The 25,153-nt window shown below is 40.6% G+C and overlaps 1 protein-coding gene across 2 annotated transcripts in view; it reads left to right on the forward strand.

Annotated features, from left to right (window-relative positions):
- Positions 1-25,153, forward strand: part of wwp2 (WW domain containing E3 ubiquitin protein ligase 2) — a 188,889-nt gene that overhangs the window by 69,020 nt on the left and 94,716 nt on the right. For both annotated transcript variants that reach the window (XM_072279818.1, XM_072279817.1), the window contains exon 7: positions 24,965-25,101. In XM_072279818.1, coding sequence (XP_072135919.1) covers positions 24,965-25,101 — 137 coding nt within the window. The remainder of the gene's footprint in view (positions 1-24,964; positions 25,102-25,153) is intronic.

Genomic DNA, 25,153 nt, shown 5'->3' on the forward strand with positions numbered 1-25,153 from the left:
CCACCAATAATTACCAGATTTCCAGTCCCTGCTGCTGAAAAACATCCCCATGGCTACCTCCATCTTACTTTACAGTAGAGATGGTGTTACCTGGCTGATGCGTAGTATTAGATTTATACCACACGTACTGCTTAGTGTTGAGGCCAAAAGGTTCCACTTCAGTCTCATCCGAGCACAAGATATTCTTCTACACCTTCACAGTGATACTTTGCAAAGTCTTTACGGGCAAGAATATATATTTTTGTTAGCTCTGGCTCTTCCTTGCCATTCTTCAATAAATACCCTTTTTGTGCAAGGCCTTTGAGATTATGGAACCATGAACTTCATCTCTAGTTGTAGCCATTGATCTCTGCAGCTCACTCAAAATGACTGTTGGCATCACAGTAGCCTCTCTTACAAGTGTCATTCTTCTTTGATGATTAAGTTTAGGGAGACAGCCTGACCTAGGCAGTGTGGCTGTAGTTTCATATTTTTTTTCCCACTTTTTCACTATGGACTACACTGAGCTGAGCTCTGAGTTATGTTCAGTGCTTTTGAGAAGGACTTATACCCTTCCCTAGATTTGTGCTTCTCTATTATCATTTCCCTGAGTTGTCTTGAATGCTCTTTTGTCTTCATTTTGGTTTGGTTTCTTGAAAATTTACCATACTGTTGGACTTTACAGAGGAGGGGGTATTTATTCTTCTGAATTCATTGAAAACAGGTAATCCTCCAATTTTCTACATCAACAAATTGGGTGAGTTGGTAAGGTAATACAGTACTGTATATTACGTCTGAGGAAAGTTAGTGTAGTAATTACGAAGTGGATGTATACTTTTTCAGCCTCATAATTTTGATTTTTAATTTTTAGTTAATTGTTGACAGGTTTCTATTTTTTCTTTTGATTTGATATGATGCACAATGTTTTGTAGATTAGCTCAAAAAATCCTACTTCAATATATTTTAAATTTAGAAAATGAGGCAGTAAAATGTGAAAATACTTGGGGGGGGGGGAATTGCATACTCTTCCAAGGCACTGCAGGGTCCTGGGAACATAGATCTACAGATGTTTAAGGTAGTTACAAAGGCATAGATATATAAGCAAGGAGGTTCTGCCCATCATGGGTAAAGCCCTCCCCACTACTGAGCAGATGTAAAAGGAGGAGAGTCACAGGAAAGCAACATCCATCATCAAGGACCCCCACCATTTAGGCCATGCACTCTTCTCTCTGCTGCCGTCAGCAAGGAGGTACAGGAGCCTCAGGACCCGTACCATCAAATTCAGGAACAGTTATTACCCCTCAGTCCTTAGGCTCTTGAACTAAAGGGTCTAACTTCACTCACCCCAACACTGAACCGTTCCCACAACCTATGAACACACTTTTAAGGATTTTTCATCTCATGTTCTCGCTTATATCTTGCTGATTTATTTATAATTATTATTTTGTTTTTTTTGTTTCTTTTTGTTGTCTTTTGCACGTGGGTTGTTCGTTTGCCTTGTGTGCAGTTCTTCATTGATTCTTTGGTGTTTCTTTAGACTAACTGTGAATGCCATCAAGAAGAAGAATCCCAGTGTTGTATCTTGTGACATGTATGTACTTTGAAAATAAACTTACTCTGAACTTTGAATGACACATAAGTTTATTAGACCACAGACTGAGACTACAAGACAGGCCTGATCACCACTTTGAGGTAAAGATGTGATTGTTTTGGAGAAGGTACTGTGAAGATTTATGATAATATTGCAAGGAACAGTAAATAGTAGGTGTGGGGAAAGCTTATATAGATTCAGATTGTTTTCTTTGGCACAGTACTTCTTGAATAGAGAATTAATTACACTTGAAATAAGAGGTGTAGGTAGAATAAGTACAAGGATCTTATTTTCATTAACAGAGGAGTCAAAAAAGAGGAGGCACATGTTTAAAGTAATTTGAATAAGGATCACGGTATAGCGCAAGAATTTTTTTTTTCTCCTGGAGACTGGTAGGGCTAGCTCTAATGTGAAGTGTGTGAACCTGGTCCTGGAAGGTGGAACTGACGGTCAGTTCTTTTCTGACAGATTGAGATGAATGGCCTCATTATATACAGTAAATGTTCTTATTTGCAACTAGTTATGGACTGCACTCTCAGTTCAGAAAATATATCCTTGATTTTGCCTTTTTCGAGGCATCGTTGAAATTTTTGGGGATATGGTAATGGCGTTTTTGAATTCAAACAACAGCCTGTATTTGTTCACCTGAAGATGCAACCTTGTTACACCATTGCTGCAGTTGTTGTTCAAAGCTGTCTGTGTGTATTGAATACACAATGTAGCATTGTTCTGAAGAGAGCAAATTCTTGGTGTCCAGTATGAAATTTCTCAGCCTTGTAAGAAGTGAAAGCTTTGATTTTGACATGTTAATGTAATGTGGTTTGTATTTCTCATACGACTTGCCATGTTTTAAAGCTATTAAATTCTGAAATATACATTACTTTAGAACAAATTTGACAGGCTTTGGTGAGAACAGGCAGAGGCCAGGGTAGGTTCCGGTAAGTTTTTTGTTCAGATTGTCTAGCGTAGAGAGAATGCCAGGCAGGATGTTGGAATGCTCCTCTTGTAGGATGTGGGAAGTCAGGGAGCCCTCCGATGTCCCTGACAACAACACCTGCAAGAAGTGCATCCAGCTGCAGCTCCTGACAAACCGCGTTAGGGAACTGGAGCAGGAGCTGGATGACCTCCGGATCATTCGGGAGAATGAGGAGATTATAGATCGTAGCTACGGGGAGGTAGTTACGCCAAAGGAACAGAGGACAGGAAATTGGGTCACTGTGGGAAGAGGAAAGGGCAGGCAGAGCAGGGTTCCCCTGTGGCCGTTCCCCTCAACAACAAGTATACCGCATTGGATACTGTTGGGGGGGATGACTTACCTGGGACAAGCTGCAGTAGCCGGATCTCTGGCACTGAGTCTGGCTCTGCAGTGCAGAAGGGAGGGTGGAAAAAGAGGAGAGCGGTAGTGATAGGGGACTCGATAGTTAGAGGTACAGATAGGAGGTTCTGTGGTCGTGACAGAGAATCCAGGATGGTTTGTTGCCTCCCAGGTGCCAGGGTCAAGGATGTCTCTGATCGATTGCATGACATTTTGAAGTGGGAGGGTGATCAGCCAGATGTCGTGGTGCACATCGGTACCGATGACATAGCAAGGAAGAGTGAGGAGGTCCTGGAGAGTGAGTATAGAGAGCTTGGTGGGAAGTTGAAAAGCGGGACCTCGAGGGTGGTGATCTCAGGATTGCTGCCTGTGCTACGTGCCAGTGAGGGTAGGAATAGGATGCTCTGGAGGATGAACAAATGGCTGAGGAACTGGTGTAGGGGGCAGGGTTTCAGATTTCAGGATCATTGGGACCTCTTCTGGGGCAGGTGGGACCTGTACAAGAGAGACAGGTTACACTTGAACTACAGGGGGACCAGTATCCTTTCAGGGAGGTTTGTTGGTGCTATTGGGGAGGCTTTAAACTAGATTTGCAGGGGGATGGGAACCAGAGTGCCAGAGCTGACAGTGTGGCTGGGGTGAAAATAAATGATGTTAAAAGTTCAAGCAAATCCACTGATAGAAAGGTTGTAAGTGGTGGTAAAAATCTTCTGAGGTGTATATATTTCAATGCTAGGAGTATTACGGGGAAGGCGGATGAGTTGAGGGCGTGGATTGACACGTGGAATTATGACGTTATAGCAATTAGTGAAACTTCGCTACAGGAGGGGCAGGACTGGCAGCTTAATATTCCAGGGTTCCGATGTTTCAGATGTGATCGAGGCAGAGGAATGAAAGGTGGGGGAGTAGCATTGCTTGTTAGGGAAAATATTACAGCAGTGCTCAGGCAGGACAGATTAGAGGGCTTGTCTACTGAGTCCTTATGGGTGGAGCTGAGAAACAGGAAAGGTATGGCCACTTTACTGGGATTGTATTACAGACCACCCAATAGTCAACGAGAATTGGAAGAGCAAATCTGCAGAGAGACAGCAGGCAACTGCAAGAAACATAAAGTTGTGGTGGTAGGGGATTTTAATTTTCCATATATTGATTGGGACTCCCATACTGTTAGGGGTCTAGATGGTTTAGAGTTTGTAAAATGTGTTCAGGAAAGTTTTCTAAATCAATATATAGAGGGATCAACTAGAGGGGATGCAATATTGGATCTCCTGTTAGGAAACGAGTTAGGACAAGTGACAGAAGTTTGTGTAGGGGAGCACTTTGGTTCCAGTGATCATAACAGCATTAGTTTCAACTTGATCATGGACAAGGATAGATCTGGTCCTAGGGTTGAGGTTCTGAACTGGAAGAAGGCCAAATTTGAAGAAATGAGAAAGGATCTAAAAAGCGTGGATTGGGACAGGTTGTTCTCTGGAAAAGATGTGATTGGTAAGCGAGAGGCCTTCAAAGGAGAAATTTTGAGAGTGCAGAATTGGTATGTTCCTGTCAGGATTAAAGGCAAAGTGAATAGGAATAAGGAATCTTGGTTCTCAAGGGATATTACAACTCTGATAAAGAAGAAGAGGGAGTTGTATGACATGTTTAGGAAGCAGGGAGTAAATAAAGTGCTTGAGGAGTATAAGAAAATACTTAAGAAAGAAATCAGGAGGGCTAAAAGAAGACACGAGGTTGCCTTGGCAGTCAAAGTGAAGGATAATCCAAAGAGCTTTTACAGGTATATTAAGAGCAAAAGGATTGTAAGGGATAAAACTGGTCCTCTTGAAGATCAGAGTGGTCGGCTATGTGCAGAACCAAAGGAAATGGGGGAGAGGTTAAATAGGTTTTTTGTGTCTGTATTTACTAAGGATACTGGCATGAAGTCTATGGAATTAAGGGAAACAAGTAGTGAGATCATGAAAACTGTACAGATCGAAAAGGAGGAGGTCCTTGCTGTCTTGAGGAAAATAAAAGTGGATAAATCCCCGGAACCTGACAGGGTGTTCCCTCGGACCTTGAAGGAGACTAGTGTTGAAATTGCAGGGGCCCTGGCAGAAATATTTAAAATGTCGGTGTCTACAGGTGAGGTGCCAGAGGATTGGAGAGTGGCTCATGTTGTTCCGTTGTTTAAAAAAGGATCGAAAAGTAATCCGGGAAATTAAAGGCCAGTAAATTTAATGTCGGTAGTAGGTAAGTTATTGGAGGGAGTACTAAGAGACAGAATCTACAAGCATTTGGATAGACAGGGACTTATTAGGGAGAGTCAACATGGCTTTGTGCGTGGTAGGTCATGTTTGACCAATCTATTAGAGTTTTTCGAGGAGGTGACCAGGAAAGTGGACGAAGGGAAGGCAGTGGATATTGTCTACATGGACTTCAGTAAGGCCTTTGACAAGGTCCCGCATGGGAGGTTAGTTAGGAAAATTCAGTCGCTAGGTATACATGGAGAGGTGGTAAATTGGATTAGACATTGGCTCAATGGAAGAAGCCAAAGAGTGGTAGTAGAGAATTGCTTCTCTGAGTGGAGGCCTGTGACTAGTGGTGTGCCACAGGGATCAGTGCTGGGTCCATTGTTATTTGTCATCTATATCGATGATCTGGATGATAATGTAGTAAATTGGATCAGCAAATTTGCTGATGATACAAAGATTGGAGGTGTAGTGGACAGTGAGGAAGGTTTTCAGAGCCTGCAGAGGAACTTGGACCAGCGGGAAAAATGGGCTGAAAAATGGCAGATGGAGTTTAATACAGACAAGTGTGAAGTATTGCACGTTGGAAGGACAAACCAAGGTAGAACATACAGGGTTAATGGTAAGGCACTGAGGAGTGCAGTGGAACAGAGGGATCTGGGAATACAGATTCAAAATTCCCTAAAAGTGGCGTCACAGGTAGATAGGGATGTAAAGAGAGCTTTTGGTACATTGGCCTTTATTGATCAAACTATTGAGTATAAGAGCTGGAATGTTATGATGAGGTTGTATAAGGCATTGGTGAGGCCGAATCTGGAGTATTGTGTTCAGTTTTGGTCACCAAATTACAGGAAGGATATAAATAAGGTTGAAAGAGTGCAGAGAAGGTTTACAAGGATGTTGCCGGGACTTGAGAAACTCAGTTACAGAGAAAGGTTGAATAGGTTAGGACTTTATTCCCTGGAGCGTAGAAGAATGAGGGGAGATTTGATAGAGGTATATAAAATTATGATGGGTATAGATAGAGTGAGGCAGGCAGGCTTTTTCCACTGAGGCTAGGGGAGAAAAAAACCAGAGGACATGGGTTAAGGGTGAGGGGGGAAAAGTTTAAAGGGAACATTAGGGGGGGGCTTCTTCACACAGAGAGTGGTGGGAGTATGGAATGAGCTGCCAGACAAGGTGGTAAATGCGGGTTCTTTTTTAACATTTAAGAATAAATTGGACAGGTACATTGATGGGAGGTGTATGGAGGGAAATGGTCCGTGTGCAGGTCAGTGGGACTAGGCAGAAAATGGTTCGGCACAGCCAAGAAGGGCCAAAAGGTCTGTTTCTGTGCTGTAGTTTCTATGGTTTCTATGGTTTAAAAATTCCAATTTTGAGCTTTAACTATAAGTGCATTTTATGATTATTTTACCTTCTCAAAGTTTAGTATATTAGATTCCAGTTTATAGAAAATAAACTTAAAAAACAGAACTAGTAAATAAGGCTCTCTAACTAATTGCACAATCTTGTTTTTGACTTACAATTATGATTGACTAATAACAGAATTGTTTTATAAATTAGCATAAAGAGCATGGCAGTGTGCAAATTTGCTCCTCAAATATGGGATTATGATAGAAGAATGCACTTTTATTGTATAAGAAAAATTTTTGAAGTGAAGCATTTGAATTTTGCTTTTCAACTATCTTCTATATCTGGTCTGAGGATGTTTGATGCAGACAGCAACTAATGAAGATAGTTGAACATTAAAATCATTGAGAAAATAAATTTTACTTTTCATAATTTCATTAAAATTATTGCTTCTGCAAAAGAAAATTTTTATGCAAAATATCCTGAAAATAGTTTTTTGGTGCTTTGTGCTCCAATTTGTTCAAATGAGGCTGTGAATTGCCAGTCTTTCTTGGTTTGCAAATTCAGACTGAATATTATTTTAGAAAAGACTGCAGTAAATCTTCCTATCTGTGGCCAACACATCTGAAGAGCACAGCTGGTGACCAGCTATTCAAAATGAAGTAAATGACAGACTTACCCAGATTTACTATGTGACAGAGTTACGTCTGTCACTATGCTCAGTTTCTGGACTCCTCATGAAGCTAGCAGTAGAATCCACACAAGGTGGGATTTCCCAGCTTTGTGTTTTGAAAGCACCTTTCCAATTCCACAATAGATTAGCCCAGACAAAGGGAGGGTTCTTGGAAATGGGAAATTAAATTATCTTAACTCATTTTACTTCATTTTAATGTTTTCTAAAATTGCAATACTTTTCAAGGATTTTAACTGTCTGAATGCCAGAGGTATTTAAAAAGAGTTGTTGTGTGGGTTGAGCCACAACACTATGTTACTTGATGCCTACTCGCTGTCTGGAGCTTGGATTGGTGAATTTAGCTCACTATGCCGGGTCTGTTTGATTACAGCCTGGCAGGAACTATGGATATCATTTTTGAGTGATATTCAGGTCCAATTTGGCTACCTCTTGCTGCATTGCTAGCACTAATACAAGACATTTTAAAACTCGGTTTTGGTTCTTAACTACCTTATGCACCACTAAAACCCTTTGGATCATTTTTGTAAACTGTCTTGGTAAATCTTTCCTAAGCATCAACAGGGCTCTCAGTGCATCCAGTCAGTAGGTTTGTCAGTGAACAGTGAATCAGATCAGAGTCAAAAATCAGGTTTAATATCACTGGCATATGTTGTGAAATTTGTTAACTTCGTGAGAACGGTACAAGGCAATACATGATAATATAGAAAAGATACTATGACTTACAGTAAGTTTATATATGTATATCAAATCATTGAATTAAATCAGTAGTGCAAAAACAGAAATAAAAACATAATGAGGTAGTGTTCATGGTTTCAAAGTCCATTCAGAAATCGGACGGCGGGGGGAAGAAGCTGTTCCTGAATCGCTGAGTGCGTGCCTTCAGGCTTCTGTACCTCTTTCCTGATGGTAACAATGAGATGGGGGCATGTCCTGGGTGGAGGGGGTCCTTAATGATGGATGTCGTCTTTCTGAGGCACGGCTCCTTGATGTCTTGGATACTGCGGAGGCCAGTGCCCATGGAGAAGCTGACTAACTTTACAACTCTTTGTAGCTTACTACAATCCTGTATTGTAGCCTCCTGGCCGCCCCCCCAGTAGCAGACAGTGATGCAGCCAGTCAGAACACTCTCTATGGTACATTTGTAGACCAGGAATGCTGTAATATAGATTTACACTTGTCTATATCAAATGTGAGGGATACTGCATCCAGGGAGAAGCAAAGGTATTGCTGCAGAGGAATTCGTGGTTGGCCTTGTGCTTAAAAATTAATACAGTCAGGTGTTAAAAATCTACAGAAGCACGTAAGTGAATTTTGCTAGACAAATAGGAGCTAGTGCATTTTGGTTAGAAGAATAAGAAAGATGGGTTATTGTTTAGATTGTTTGTGGGTTGGTGGAGAACCTTGATCAGTGTCTAATTTATGCAAATAATAGAGTCTTTATGAAGATAACAAGAAAGGATCACAGAGGTACTATCAGAAATGAAAAGCTATAGCTATCACAAAGGTCAACAGGCTCTGCCTCTTTTTAGAAAAGAAGAGAAATTTTTAAAAAGAATCTTTATACTTTATACTTTATGGTCGCCAAACGATTGATACTAGAACGTACAATCATCACAGCGATATTTGATTCTGTGCTTCCCGCTCCCTGGATTACAAATCAATAGTAAATATTAAAAATTTAAATTATAAATCATAAATAGAAAATAGAAAAATGGAAAGTAAGGTAGTGCAAAAAAAAAGTGAGAGGCAGGTCCAGATATTTGGAGGGTATGGCCCAGATCCGGGTCAGGATCTGTTCAGCAGTCTAATCACAGTTGAAAAGAAGCTGTTTCCAAATCTGGCCGTACGAGTCTTCAAGCTCCTGAGCCTTCTCCCGAAGGGAAGAGGGACGAAAAGTGTGTTGGCTGAGTGGGTCGTGTCCCTGATTATCCTGGCAGCACTGCTCCGACAGCGTATGGTGTAAAGTGAATCCAAGGACGGAAGATTGGTTTGTGTGATGTGCTGCACCGTGTTCACTATCTTCTGCAGCTTCTTCCGGTATTGGACAGGACAACTTCCATACCAGGTTGTGATGCATCGTAGAAGAACAAGTATGGAATGATGGGGCTTTTAAAATAATGAAAGGTTTGGAATGGAAAAGAATTTCTCAGTCTATGGAGACCAAAGTTAGAGATCAAAAATGTAAAAGTTATTAACTCAGTCTACTTCATACCTCGGAAGCCACATAAAGCTTCCATGAGCGAATGCCAGTGCAGCAAGGCAATGGCAATCCTGTATTTCTTAACCTGTTGTTCTTTACCATGTCTCCTAGAGATGACCCCTTGCATTATTTTGGCTGGTATCAGTCATGCATTTGTACTGAGCAATGCATTTGGTAATCTTTGACTTGGATAATCAAGACAAATCCATCTCCTCCTGAATTTATTCTTTGATGTTACTTGTGGTTAGAGATTCATCTGAGGTGGAACATTTCAAGAGTTAACTGTGAGCACTTGTTTTTAGCTTGTGAGTCATCCTAATAATAAACTTCCAGGTCATTAACCCAAATTAATTTAGGATTTGGTGAATCCAATGGGAATTTTGGAGAAAAGTGACTTTAGGAAGGGTAAAAAAAACATCAGCCATTTTGTTTGTTTTCGATCATGCTCTTCTGGGATTGTGCAAGTTTGGATGAGATCAGGTTTGAGGTCAGTAATCATACTCATTATAGTTGAACAGTGGACTGCCACTTCTCGACTTGGCTTCCACATTTGTAGTGCCCATTTGCATTAGTTAAATGCTAAATGTTATAGGGAGAAAATAAAGCCAATTACTTCTGAAAATGTGAAATAAAAAGAGAACAGAAATATTCACCAGAGCAAGCAGAATCAGTGGAGGAGAGAAGCACGTCTATTTTTACGGGTTGGTGTAGATGATGGGTCACTGACTTGAAGTGCCAAGTCTGCAAAGTGCTGCCTGGCCAGCTGTGTATATCCATCAGTTTCCGTTTTTAATCATTAAAAATTCTAGGATTAAGCAAACTAGTCCTGTACTGTCTTGAGCTTAGAAGAATCAAACGTATTTCATTAATGGGTGCAAGATTCTTGCATGCTCTCATGCAGGTACAGTTGGAATGGATATTTTCCTTGGCTGAATTGCATAAACCAGGTTTTGCATCCTCAAAATAAGGGCAGTCATGAGGGTTTATTTTTTTCACCCGGAGGATGTTGTGTCCTTGAAACATAAAAGATCTGTAGAGGTTCAGTTGCTTAGTTTTTAGAAGTGTGTGATTAATGATTTTTTTGTTTATTGAGGAAATCATGGGATATGGGACTATTGCAAGACTGTAGTGGTGGGGTGCAGGCTTGAGGAACCAAATGGATTACTTCTGTTACACATGGAACAATGGGACATCTTAAGATAAGTGGTTGGCTGCCTTGTACTGTTAAGGAATTTCTACACTCAGAGGATTGTGAATCTTTTTTTTCAGTTTCGAGGGCTCTAAGTGTACAGTTGCTGGTTTCGTGCAAGTTGGTCAATATGGTGCCTTGAAAAAGTATTTAGCACCCACAACTATCTTTATATTTTACTGTCTCATTTTCAAAATTTAATATATATTGAAATAGGATTTTTAAGCTAATCTACCAAAGATTGTGCATCATGTCAAATCAAAAGAAAAATTCCAAAAGCTGTCAATAATTTTTTGAAAATTAAAAGCCAAAATTGTGATGCTGAAGAAGTATTCATCCTCTTTGTAATTTCCACACAAACTTTCCACAGCTGCAATATATTGTATTACCTTGCTAACTTACCCAATTTGTTGATGTAGAAAATTGATTAGTTGTTTTTAATGAATTCATAAAAATAAATACCCCCTCTCTGTGTAAGGTCCAACAGTATGATAGATTTTCAACAGACCAAACCAAAATGAAGAGAAAAAACATTGGAGACAAGTCAGGGCAATAATTGAGAAGCACAAATCTGGGAAGGATACAAGACCATCTCAAAGGAACATACTGCATACTCAGAACTCAGTGCATCATGAAAAATAAAAAAAAATGAAACCACAGCCACTCTGCTTAGGTCAGGCCACCTCTCTAAACTTAGTCGTCTGAGAAGAATAGCATCTGGAAGAGAGGCAACTGTGACACCAACAGTCACTCTGAATGAGCTGCAGAAGTCAGTGGCTGCAAATGGAGATAAAGTTCACAGCTCCGCACAAAAATAGAACTTATGAAAGAATGGCAACGAAGAAGCCCTGGCTAAAATAAACATGCATATCCTTGCCTGTTGAGGCTTTGCCAACATCATTGAGAAGATACTGTAAAGATGTGGTAGAAAATCTTGTGGTCGGATGAGACTAGAGTGGAACTTTTTGGCCTCAGCACCAAGTGGTATGTGTGGGGTAAATCTAATACTGTGCAGCAGCCAGGTAACACCATCCCAACTGTGAAGTATGGTGAATGTAACATTATGCTATAGGGATGCTTTTCTGCAGCAAGGATTGGAAATCTGGTCAGGATTGATGGGAGGATGAACACTGCTAAGTACAGAGAGATCCTGGATTAAAAACCTGCTCGCCCCTGCCAGAAAGCTTAATCTGGGGAGGAAGTTCGTCTTTCACCAGGACAACAACCTAAAGCGTACTTCCAGAGCAATTATGGTGTGGCTTCAAATGAAGAAAATTGATGCCCGTGTGTGGGCCAGTCAGAGTCCTGACCTTAACCAATTGAACATCTCTAGAAAGACCTCAAGATTGTTGTCCACTCCCTCTCTCCAAATAACCTGCATGTCTTGAGCAATTTGGCAAGGAAGAATGGGCAAATCTTGCTCTATCATGTTGTGCAAAACTAATGGAGACTTATCCAAAAGGATTCCTAGCTGTAATAGCTGCAGGGGATGGTTCAATTAAGTATAGTGCAAAGGAGGAGGAATACTTCTGAACTGCTGACATTTAGGTTTTGAATTTTTAGTTTTTCATGCTTTACAATTTTCTCTGTTTTTTGGGCTCGACTATGAAAGAAAGAAGCATGTGATTCACAAATAAATATTCTCAGTTAAATTAATCAAAATCCATGATTGAAATACTCAATTTATGTGAACAAAGAGTTGGGGGTTGAATACTTTTTCAAGGCACTGTATTTGACACAATGAGAACCATGGGTTGTAGGAACAGGGCAGCAGAGGGGTCTTAAATAGAGATGAGTTATGATCTTCTTTATTAATATAGTGGATTTGAGGGCCCGTATAAATTACTCCTGTTATTTTGTCTGTTTTTATGTTCATGGGCTATACTCTAGGAAAGGAAGAATGCTTTAGAAAGAAGTGGATCAATGATCAATCTGGGAAGAAGGAAAATAAAAACATTTTCACTAGCTGGCTTAGGACATGGAATTATATGGTGAAGTTGTGGTTAAAGTTATCTTAAAATGATGTTTTGCTTAAATTAATAAATGTTTTTCTAGAAATTTTTCATAACATTTGTTTGCAACTTTATGCTATTCACATCAAGGATTTATGATTTTGATTGTAATTATGTGTAAAATAATCAAATACTCTTATTGAAATATTTTAAGCTTGTGAAACTTTGAAACTTGGTGTACGAATCTGCAAATTTATCTCCATTTATTAAAACATTAGATAGTCCGGACAAAGTCTTTGACTTATCATAAATGAATTTGCAGTTAAGGTAGATAAAGTTTGAGCATTGAAATTGTGTGGAACTGCTAAATCCTTGGAACTGATATAGTGTCACCAGTGTTGCATGGAAAAACTGAATACTAAGACTTGTAAATGAAGGTGCTGAAAATATATCTGTAAAATAGAAAAACATGTTCAACAAAGACCCTTTTTGTTCATGTGATGTGGAATTTAACAGCCTTCGGCTGGTTTCTATTTATCTTAAAACTTGGACAGATTGTCTGTAAACAGACTTCTCTTTCAAGCTTTGTGTCATTAAGTCTGAAGTTATTTCCCATTTTACCTGAAATTTTCTGGCTTACCTATTAAACACATGCAATATGTGTTCTTAGTTGACTCTTGGAAATTCAGACATCTGTTCATAGATGTCTTCTCGTTGCCTGCTGTTCAACCTGTCCTACCAAGTTCCCCATTTCTTTTTTTCTCTTACTTAACATTATCAAACACAGAATTTTAGGTTCCTTCTTTGTAGTAATTGGATATTTCTTGATATGACAATGTGGGACAAGAGTAGAATATTCACTGTCTTAACCCTGTTTCTGTGAACGGAGAAATAGAGATAAAGCCATGCATAGAATGTAGTGGACAGTTGAATGTTTAATGTGTATCAGGAACACATTATTAGATACAGTTGCAAAAAAAAGTGTTTGAGCCTTTGCAATTACCTGGTTTTCTGCATTAATTACTCTCAAAATGTGATCTGATCTTCACTGAAGTCACAATAATAGACGAACACGATCCGCCTAAACTAATGACACACAAACAATTATACTTCTTCTCGTCTGAGTACACCATTTAAACAATCACAGTCTAGTTTCAAAAATTATGTGAACCTCTGGGGTAATGCCTTCTACAAAGCTTTTTGGAGTCAGGTGTTCCATTCAATGAGATGAGATTGGAGGTGTGGGTTGTAGAGGTGCTCTGTACTACAAAAAAGACACACAAATTCAGACTACTGACAGAGCCTGCTCTTCTCAAGAAAGATCTGTGTATGTGCACCATGCCTCAATTGAAATATAGCATCACGGCGAGAAGGGATACTGGGAGAAGGCAGCAGTTTGGGGCTGAGAGGAAAATTGGATCAGCCATGATGAAATGGTGGAGTAGACTTGATAGGCCAAATGGCCCAATTCTGCTCCTATCTCTTATGGTCTTAAAACACCTTTCAGAGGACTTTAGAAGAAGTAGAGATGCATGAAACTGGAAAAGGCTGCAAAAGTATTTCTGAAGACCCAAATCTTTGGCGTCACAGGTAGATAGAGTCGTGAAGAGAGCTTTTGGTACATTGGCCTTTATAAATCAAAGTATTGAGTATAAGAGTTGGAATGTTATGGTGAGGTTGTATAAGGCATTAGTGAGGCCGAATTTGGAGTATTGTATGCAGTTTTGGTCACCAAATTACAGGAAGGATATTAATAAGGTTGAAAGAGTGCAGAGAAGGTTTACAAGGATGTTGCCGGGACTTGAGAAACTCAGTTACAGAGAAAGGTTGAAGAGGTTAGGACTTTATTCCCTGGAGCGTAGAAGAATGTGTGGAGATTTGATAGAGGTATATAAAATTATGATGGGTATAGATAGAGTGAATGCAAGCAGGCTTTTTCCACTGAGGCAAGGGGAGAAAAAAACCAGAGGACATGGGCGAAGGGTGAAGAGGGAAAAGTTTAAAGGGAACATTAGGGGTGCTTCTTCACGCAGAGAGTGATGGGAGTGTGGAATGAGCTGCCAGATGAAGTGGTAAATGCGGGCTCACTTTTAACATTTAAGAAAAACTTGGACAGGTACATGGATAAGAGGTGCATGGAGGGATATGGTTCAGGTACAGGTCAGTGGGACTAGGCAGCAAAATAGTTCGGCACAGCCAAGAAGGCCCAAAAGTCCTGTTTCTGTGCTATAATGTTCTATGGTTCTAAGTGTTCATTAGTCCACAGTAAGAGAAATTGTCTACAAATGGAGGAAATTCAGTACTGTGCTATCCTCCCAAGGAGTTGTCATCCTGCAAAGATCATGCCACGAGCACAACATGCAGTGCTGAAGGAAGTGTAAAAGAACCCAAGGGTAACAGCAGAAGACCTGCAGAAACCTCTCGGGCATGCTAAAGTCTCTGTTCATGTGTCCACTATAAGAAAAACACTGAACAAGGATGGTGTTCATGGAATGACACCACAGAGGAAATCAATGCTGTCCTCAAAAAACATTGCTGTACGTCTGAAGTTTTCAAAAGACGACGTTGTCGTTCCACAAGGCTTCAGGGATAATATTCCGTGGACACTAAGACAAAAATTGAACTTATTGGCAGAAATGCACACTGCTATGTTTGGAGGAAAAGGGCACTGCACAGCAGCACCAAAACCTCATCCCAACTGTGAAGTCTGCTGGAAGGAGCATCGTCATTTGGGGCTGCATTGCTGCTTCAGGGCCTGGACAGCTTGCGATCGTTGAGGGAACAATGAATTTAAAATATTCTCTTGTAAAACATCAAAACATTTTACTGGAGTATGTCAGGGCATCAGTCCATCATCTGAAGCTTAATAGAAGCTGGATGATACAACATGACAATGATCCAAAAAAGAAGAAGAATAGCCCTTAACTCGGCAGTGGAGTTATCGGGGCACCGTCTTTTGACAGTGTTTCCGTAGCAAGCTATTCTTGTTTTTATAAGGCCGAGTTGCTAGCTCAACGCTCAACCCGACTTGGATTCGAACTCGGGAACCTTCGGTCCGGAGTCCAGCGCTGATATTATTGCGCCACCAAGCGGGACTACAGTGATCAAAAATACAAGAGTAAGATAACAACAGAATGGTTTAAAAAGAGGAAAAGTTGTGTTTTGGAATGGCCAGGTCAGAGTCTACAGCTTAACTCAATTGCGATGCTGTAGCATGACCTGAAATGTGCCGTTCATGCAAGGTATCCCAGAAATATTGAACTGAAACAGTTTCTTATGGAGGAATGGTCCAAAATTCCTCCTCGCTGTTTTGCAAGTCTGATCAGCAGCTACAGGAAGCATTTGGTGGAGGTTATTGCTGCTAAAGGAGGTTCTACCAGTTATTAAATGCAAGCATTCACGTACTTTTTCCAGCCTGGATTGTGAATGATTAAACAAGGTATTCAATAAAGACATGAAAAGTACAATTGTTTGTGCGTTATTAGTTTAGGCAGACTGTGTTTGTCTATTATTGTGACTTAAATGAGTATCAGACCACATTTTATGAGTAATTAATGCAGAAAACCAGGTAATTGCAAAGGGTCCACAAACCTTTTCTTGCAACTGTATTTGCACATTCAATTGTCAAACCTCATTCGCACTGTACCCAGTTATAAAATCAAAAACCACATCACTTACACTTACCTTTTTAATGATCACTTTCAAATGAAAATGGGTGTTCCACAAAGTGCATCTGGCCCCTGAGCTCTGTATGACTGCCTATTAGATCAGATTAGATTAGATTCAACTTTATTTTCATTGTGCCGAGTACAGATACAAAGCCAATGAATTGCACTTAGCAGCTAACCAGAAATGCAAAGAATAGTGTTATTTACAAAATAACTGCGAATAAAAAAAGTGCTACAGCACACAAATATAAAAGTACTGAGACAGTACAATATGGATGCAATACTGCTTAGCGCTGTGATGTGAGATTCAGCAGGGTCACAGCCTCAGGGAAGAAGCTCTTCCTGTGCCTGCTGGTGCAGGAGCGGAGGCTCCTGTAGCGCCTACCAGATGGGAGGAGAGTAAAAAGTCCATGGTTAGGGTGAGATGCATCCCTGATAATGCTTTTCACCCTGCCCAGGCAGTGTTTATCATAGATGTTCTCAATGGTGGGCAATTGGGTGCCGATAATCCGCTGGGCAGTTTTCACCACATGCTGGACTGCTTTGTGGTCTGATACAGGACAATTGCCATACCACACTGAGATGCAGTTGGTGGGTATGCTCTCAGTGGTATAGCCGTAAAAGTCCATCAGTATCCTGGGACAGAGGTGAGCTTTCTTGATGCTCCGCAGGAAATAAAGGCGCTGTCGCGCCTTTTTGATCAGGATGGAGGAGTTCAGGGACCAGGTGAGATCCACGGATGTATTGGGTGCTAGACCCTGTGATGGAGCTGAAGACCTGATGTGTCAACAAGCCTAAAAACAAATGATGAACTAAGAAAAATGCAGATTCCAGATATAATTCTTAATTTTCTTCATCCTGTCACCCTCCACATGGCCTGCAGGGCAGCATGGTGCAGCAGTGCAATTATGTTGCTTATTGTTTAATCCACCCACAGCAAGTTAGATTGCTCTGAGAAAGAAACTCACATTTCTTTTACATTTTTTCTGTATATCAGTTGCATAGTCAGAACAATATTTTGTGAAAATTTTGTCTTGGAATTCATTTATTTTTATTTAAAATGATACTTTGATTTTAAGTAGCTCTGGGTACATATTAAATCTTTTAAAATGATGAACTTAGTTGTATATCTTTATAGAAACGGACATAGACAACTATGTCCCCCACAAAATTGTTCAGTCTTCCTCAGTGAGAAGCGCCGAAATCGGTCAGATCAGTAGCATTCAGGTCTGGTGACCAAGAAAGAGACGAGAGGTCCAGGTACGATCTCCAGAGAGCCATCTCGTGCGAAGGGGCAATTCCAGACTTAACTTGGATTACTGAATGACGCTTGACAGCTATGGCAGGGCTTCAATGTTATCACCTCTTACAAAGTGGAACCAAGTGACATCGGTGACAACAAGGCTTTGCTCCCAGATGAACTCGGTACTTTCTATATTTGCTTTAACCATCATGAACATCCACAGCCCCCGACGATCCTCTGATTTCAGTCTTTGAGGCTGGCGTGAGAGCGTCCTTCTGGAGGATGAACCCACGGAAAGTATCCAACCCAGATGGGGTACCCGGCCAAGTACTAAACTCCTGTGCTGATCAACTGGCTGGAGTGTTCCCTGATGGTTTAACCTCTCGCTTTGACAGTGAGAGGTACGCACCTGCTTCAAGCAGGTGTCAATTATACCCGTAACTAAGAGCAACGTGGTAGCCTGCCTCAATGACTATCGTCCATTAGCACTTACATCCATTGTAATGAAGTGTTTTGGGAGGTTGGTGATGAAACATATCAACTCCTGTCTGAGAGGGGACTTGGGTCTGCTCCAATTTGCCTACAGTCACAACGTGTCCACAGCAGCTGCCATTTTATTTGCTCTTCTCTCAACCCTGGAACATCTGGATAGCAAAGATGCATACATCAGGATGCTCTTTATTGACGACAGCTTGGCATTCAATACTATCATTCCCTCAAAGCTAATCAATAAGTTTCAAGACCTTGGCCTCAATACCTCCTTGTGGACTAGATCATCGATTTCCTCACTTGCAGAACCCATTCAGTTCAGATTGGCAGCAGCATCTCCCTCAGCACAGATGCACCACAAGGCTGTGTGCTTAGCCCCCTGCTCTAATTGCTTTATACTTATGACTGTGTGGCTAAGCACAGCTCCAATAATATATTAAAGTTTGCTGACAACACCACTGTCGTTGACCGAATCAAAGGTGGTGACATATCAGCAGATGGGAGGGAGATTGAAAACCTGGCTGAGTGGTGCCACAACAACAATCTCTCATTTAATCCCAGCAAGACCAGGGAGCTAATTATTGACTTCAGGAGAAGGAAACCAGTGGTCCCTGAGCCAGTCCTCATCAGGGGATCCTCTGTGTTATCATTTCAGAGGATCTGTCCTGGGCTTAGCACGTAAGTGAAATTTCAGAGAAAGTGCCTGTGCTTTGAAGTTTGCAAAGATTTGGTATGACATCTACAAACTTGGACAAACTTTTATAAATGTGTGGTGGAGTGTATATTGACTGGTTGCATCAGGGGAAGGGATGGAATCACCAATACCCTTGAATGGAAAATCCTATAAAAGTTAGTGGATATGGCTCAGTCCGTCACAGGTATAACTCTCCCCATCATTGAGCACATTTACACAGAATGCTGTCGGAGGAAAGCAGCATCCATCATCAAGGACCGCCACCATCCAGGCCATGTTCTCCTCTCACTGCTGCAATCAGGAAGAAGGTACAGGAGTCTCAGGACCCACATCACCAGGTTCAGCAACATTTATTACCCCTCACCCATCAGGCTCTTGAACTAGAGGGGATAACTTCAATCAATTTCACACACCCCAACACTGAAATATTCCCACTATCTATGGACTCACTTTCAAGGACTCTTCATTTCATGTTCTTAATATTTATTGTTAATTAATTTATCAATTTTATTATTCTTCTCTTTTGTATTTGCAGTTTGTTGTTTTTGCACATTGATTGTTTGCCTGTCCTGTTGGGCGTGGTCTTTCATTGATTCTATTGTGTTTCTTGGATTTGTTATGTAAGCCTGCAAGAAAGCACATATATGGTGACATATATGTACCTTGATAATACATTTATATTGAACATTGAACTTAATTATTTGTGATAGATTATGGAGCAGGCATTTAAAAATGTAAAATCTTGTTTGGGTAGGAGGCATTAACTGCATGCTGCTGTCAATAATATTTTATTGACATCAAGACTTTGCTTTGGATTATTGTTTGATTTACCTTCCATAACCAGGATCTACTATTTTTGTTCTCCTTTTGGACCACATAAGCATCTTCTCAGTGTAATGTATATGAGTGAAAGGTTATGCAGGGGGCTTTATATCTAATTCCAAGTTTTCACAATACTTTTATTGTATCAGTCAAATCCACACCAGATAATGAAACGAGAACCTTCAAATGAAAATATGAATGATTTCAAATTCATTGAATTATGATTTCTATAATGAAAACTCACAAAGGTATTGTATACACATAGACTTGTAATTACTCTGCCCTTCTTTAATGAAGATATTATATTTGCTGTAACACACATAAAAGTTGCTGGTGAACACAGCAGGCCAAGCAGCATCTCTAGGAAGAGATACAGTCGACGTGTCAGGCCGAGACCCTTCGTCAGGACTAACTGAAAGAAGAGCTAGTAAGAGATTTGGAAGTGAGAGGGGGAGGGGGAGATCCAAAATGATAGGAGAAGACAGGAGGGGGAGGGATGGAGCCAAGAGCTGGACAGTTGATTGGCAAAAGGGATATGAGAGGATCATGGGACAGGAGGCCCAGGGAGAAAGAAAAGGGGAGGGGGGAAAACCCAGAGAATGGGCAAGGGGTATAGTCAGAGGGACAGAGGGAGAAAAAGGAGAGAGAGAAAAAGAATGTGTGTATATAAATAAATAATGGATGGGGTACGAGGGGGAGGTGGGGCATTAGCAGAAGTTAGAGAAGTCAATGTTCATGCCATCAGGTTGGAGGCTACCCAGACGGAATATAAGGTGTTGTTCCTCCAACCTGAGTGTGGCTTCATCTTAACAGTAGAGGAGGCCGTGGATAGACATATCAGAATGGGAATGGGACGTGGAATTAAAAAGTGGGGCCACTGGGAGATCTTGCTTTCTCTGGCAGACAGAGCGTAGGCGTTCAGTGAAACGATCTTCCAGTCTGCGTTGGGACTTGCTAATATATAGAAGGCCACATAGGGAGCACCAGACGCAGTATTTCACCCCAGCCGACTCACAGGTGGAAGGACTGTACAGTAGAGGAGGCCGTGGGTAGACATATCAGAATGGGAATGGGAATGGGACGTGGAATTAAAATGTGTAATGGGACGTGGAATTAAAATGTGTCCTTCCAGGTGAGGCTACACTCAGGTTGGAGGAACAACACCTTATATTCTGTCTGGGTAGCCTCCAACCTGATGGCATGAACATTGACTTCTCAAACTTCCGCTAATGCCCCACCTCCCCCTTGTACCCCATCAGTTATTTATTTATATACACACATTCTTTTTCTCTCTCTTCTTTTTCTCCTTCTGTCCCTCTCACTATACTCCTTGCCCATCCTCTGGGCTTTCCTCTCCCCTTTTCTTTCTCCCTAGGCCTCCTGTCCCATGATCCTCTCATATCCCTTTTGCCAACCAACTGTCCAGCTCTTGGCTCTATCCCTCCCCCTCCTGTCTTCTCCTATCATTTTGGATCTCTCCCTCCCCCTCCCACTTTCAAATCTCTTACTCTCTTCTTTCAGTTAGTCCTGACGAAGGGTCTCGGCCCGAAACGTCGACTGTACCTCTTCCTAGAGATGCTGCCTGGCCTGCTGCATTCACCAGCAACTTCTATGTGTGTTGCTTGAAATTCCAGCATCTGCAGATTTCCTCATGTTTATATTTGCTGTAGTTTGGTCATCTGGAACCTCACCAGTGAAGACTTAAGAATCTCTGTCAGTGCTTGAGCAAACTCCTCCCCTGTATCTCATCAGCCCCAGAGGTGTTATCCATCATTAAGTACTCTAAGGGAAATAAATCTCCATTTTAATGTAAGGTGTTGTTGAATTTCACATTTCCTTCTCTGAATGCTAAAACTACATGCTCTTCTGCTTGGTGAATGCAGGTAAAAACTATTTGTACTGCTATCCAGAAATGGATATCCAAAAGGCCCTATTCTTCTCCTAGTTCTCCTTTTGTCCTAAAAATACTTCTAAAATGTTTATGTTTTTCATTAATCTTGTTCATCCTCTTTGCTCTTCTAGTTTTTAAAAAATATCCCAACACTTCCTGCAGTTCTGAATGGCTGTACACTTCTCTATACTTGTTATAGACTGCCATTTTTATCCAGCCCTTCATATCCCTTGATATTTAGGGTTTCTTAACTGCATCATCTTACCTGTATCTGTAAGTAACTTCTTCCAGCCTACATTGGCCATGTACTATCTCATGATATTGAAGTTGATCTTCCTCCATTTCAGAACCTTTATTTCTGGGCCGTATTTACCCCCATCCTTCACTACCTTGAAAATTAGTGATGTTATGGTCACTTTCTCCAAGATACTGTCCCACTTTCCCTGGTATATTCCGCAAAATTACATCCTGTACTGTCTTAATGGCATGCATTGATATTCATGTGGTCACAGCAGGCCAATAAGTAAGTTGTTATCTTTGACATGCAAAAAATTGTAGACTGTGGTATTGTTTCACTGTTTATGGTTGATCAGATTTATAATTGCACTAGACAACAGGGTGACCCATTGGGACACCCTTTGAGAGAAGGGTGGTGCTGTCTGAAGTTACCAGAATGAACATTAAATTTTCCTGAATGCTATTGGTATCGCTTTGCTTTGGAAACTGAAGTAAAAAACCTCAGTTTATTAAAGAACAACGACGTGTAGCAAAGCAAATATAGCTGCTCCTTGATTAACAAAGTACACTTTTGATGTCATCATTTCTGGTTTATCTGTCACCCTTGTGCCTCTCGTTGTCATTCTGGAGACATGCAGCCCTTTCATCCCCCGTCTCTTAAGCTCTTCTGCTGTTTGTTGTTTGTCTCTGATCCTGAAGATGTGCATGCCTCTCCTCCTCTGTCTCTTCTTCTCTCATCTTTTTTTGTCCTGACTCTTTGATCCTGGAGTTGTGCGGCCCCGGCCTCATCCGATTGTTGTTCTCTCCCTCTCCTTGCCGCTTCCCGACGACGTTTGGCATCATCTCTCGATCATAATGTCCCCCTTCCCTTTCCACGTAGCATAATTAGGCTGACCATTTGTTTTTACCCTAATGCTGGATAGAAGATACGAAGCACTAACACCAAAGGATGCTGATTATTCTTGATGATGTGGTTGGCGCTCTCCTAAATGGACGTGATATAGTCACCGCTGTCCTTTGACTGCAGCAAAGGGTTTTATGGGTGTCTCGAAGTATGTCATTACAATAAGATTTAATTATCTTATTGATGGGTGGCAGTTAGATCTGTCCCAATCCTGCACATGCTGATGGTGGTGATTAGCAGAATGTGACCCCTCGAAATAGAGCTGCCCTGCCCTTTTGCTCCGGTAGTGTTGCTGCTGAAACTGGCCATGCGCATGCGTCGGGCTGTCGCATCCCGATTTCCATGATGGGCGATCGGGTCTGGGGTGAAAGCCAGTCTGTTGATTTTTGGGGAATGAGCAATTTTATACGAATATATAACCCTGAACTTTACCTGCATTATGTAAGCTAGTGCATTTTAATTCAATTTAGGCAAAAAAAGTGCTGCTGTAATGCACCGTTTGTGCTAATTGGAGGTCAAACAGACAAACAGACAGACAGAGCATGAGAGTTTTAGTAGTATATAGATATAGTGTAGTTTAATCATTTTGGAATATTTGAGGTTAATAGTGTTGCTGAAGAGAACATCTAGGTTAAAACTGGGTCATTTATAGTAGGATGAAAATAAACGCAGAAAATGAAGCATCCAAAATAACTTTTCTTGGCTTTTAGAACTATAATTGAACTACACTTGTCTGTACAAGGTGAAACATAATTTATTCACAGATGAATGCTGATAATTTATGTTGTTTGTTTGTTTATGCGTGTCAAATAAATTTATGGCTATTCACCAGCATAATTACACCTCGGCAAGGTGGAATAAGGATTGCTGTGTAATTTTCTTAACAGTAAACCTTCTGTTATCGATACTCCATCTGGTGGCAGAAGACTAAGAACTTAATGCCTACTTACTTTTTAAAGCATGGGAGTTAGAATACGTAATGAGGAATGAAATACTCAGGTTGGTTAAAATCAAGGAATGAAACAAAGTCAGATTGATACAGTCCTGAAGAAGCCCGTGGTCCCAATCCTTTTTTTTTTGATGAAGAAAAGCCCGCGAGGAATTAAACAATTTTTATTGGCAATTTGTATATATTTTTAAAATGCAATAGTGAAATAAGTGAGCTCAGATATTTCAGGACACTGCAATACAAACTCATTGACAAGTTACAGAACAGAATATAGCTTACAAAATGAACTTAATCATCAGATATCTTAGTATAAAGTCAAAATATGAGGTTACTCTGCATACTTTTGATAATTAGCTCCCTTAAAGGGAAACAACTGTTAAGTTTCTTTTAATCAACCCATTTAAATCTGCAGTATTTCAAAGGAATGAAATTGTGTGATCTTATCCAGAATTTGTTGTATCAATAAAATATTGACATAGATAACCCAAAAACAAAAGCTAATTCCACATATGTTAGATATCTTTATCTCTATGGAGGATTGATGACTCTATCGTTAAGGGTGCAATTGTTGAGGCAGTAGTCAGCAGTGTGGTTGATAGTGTTTTTATACCTAACATTACATCGTATATTTTCCTTTATTGCATAATCTCTGAGTGGTAGATAATATGGCATATAAAATGGTATTTCCTTGTACCTTTTCACCTAATCCAAAGGGGGCTTGACAGAATCGATGCAGAGAAGATATTTCCTGTGGTGGATTTATATAGAATTAGAGGACATTAGCTTTATGGGTAGGAATAGGTAGGAATTTCTTCTCCATGTTGGAGGAATTATTACTCTTTCCAGAAATTGGTTATTTAATTTCTAGTGGATGACTAGCACATGACTTTTTGAGGAAATGCAAACCCTTTTGAACGTAGTGCCGCGATGAGTTTTGTATGTAGTCGGTAGCACTCCATTCAAGGGTGAAGCATGTAGTTCTAGCAAGGCCTTTTGCTTTTCCTTGCCTTTTATTGCTGGGATAGGAAGAAATATATTGAGCTTTCTCTGAAAAAAGACTATTAATAACCATTCTTATGGATCTGTGGCAAATTGAGAAAGCAATTTTAAACTGGAAGGAGCCCAATGGCCTTCATAGACATGGACAATGAGGTTTTGGCCTCCTAGGAGGTTGCATTTGTAATGGTTACTGGTGTCGGGTTTCATTGAGGATGTTCTAGCAATACTGTTCCTCACTGATGTTCAAGGAAGAGACTTGGCTATTCAATGTCCTGTACGAATATGCCTTGACAAAGAAAGCCCTTCTTTCATCCATCCCTTCTTCCTTGCTTCCAGCAGTTTTTGCAGCTCTGCATGCTATATACTTCAAGAGGATTTTCAGGAGTTGTACCTCTATTTTTGATTAGTTACCTTTTGCAGAAAACTTGACTTTAGATAAAGTAATATTCTGTGTTGGAACTCTTGTTTATGGGTTCAGCAGCACAGATCTGAGGGAAGTTAAAAGTTAGACTTCTGATGTGCATGAGATAAAATCATTCATGAAGTTCTGATGTTTTCTATTTCTCTTTTTAGGGCTTCTGGCCAGAATGCTGGTACTGTGCAAGGTAATGTAGTTATTGGGGATAACACAGTGAATGGGGTAGATAATGACGATAAACAAAAACATGCATCCAGGATACCTTCACATCTCTCAAGCCAAAGCGGAATAGGCAAGTACTGTTGAAATTCCATGTCTTTTTCAGACTTATGTGAGCTGTGCTG

The sequence above is a fragment of the Mobula birostris genome, chromosome 15 (assembly GCF_030028105.1).
Source record: "Mobula birostris isolate sMobBir1 chromosome 15, sMobBir1.hap1, whole genome shotgun sequence".
Taxonomy (NCBI): domain Eukaryota; kingdom Metazoa; phylum Chordata; class Chondrichthyes; order Myliobatiformes; family Myliobatidae; genus Mobula; species Mobula birostris.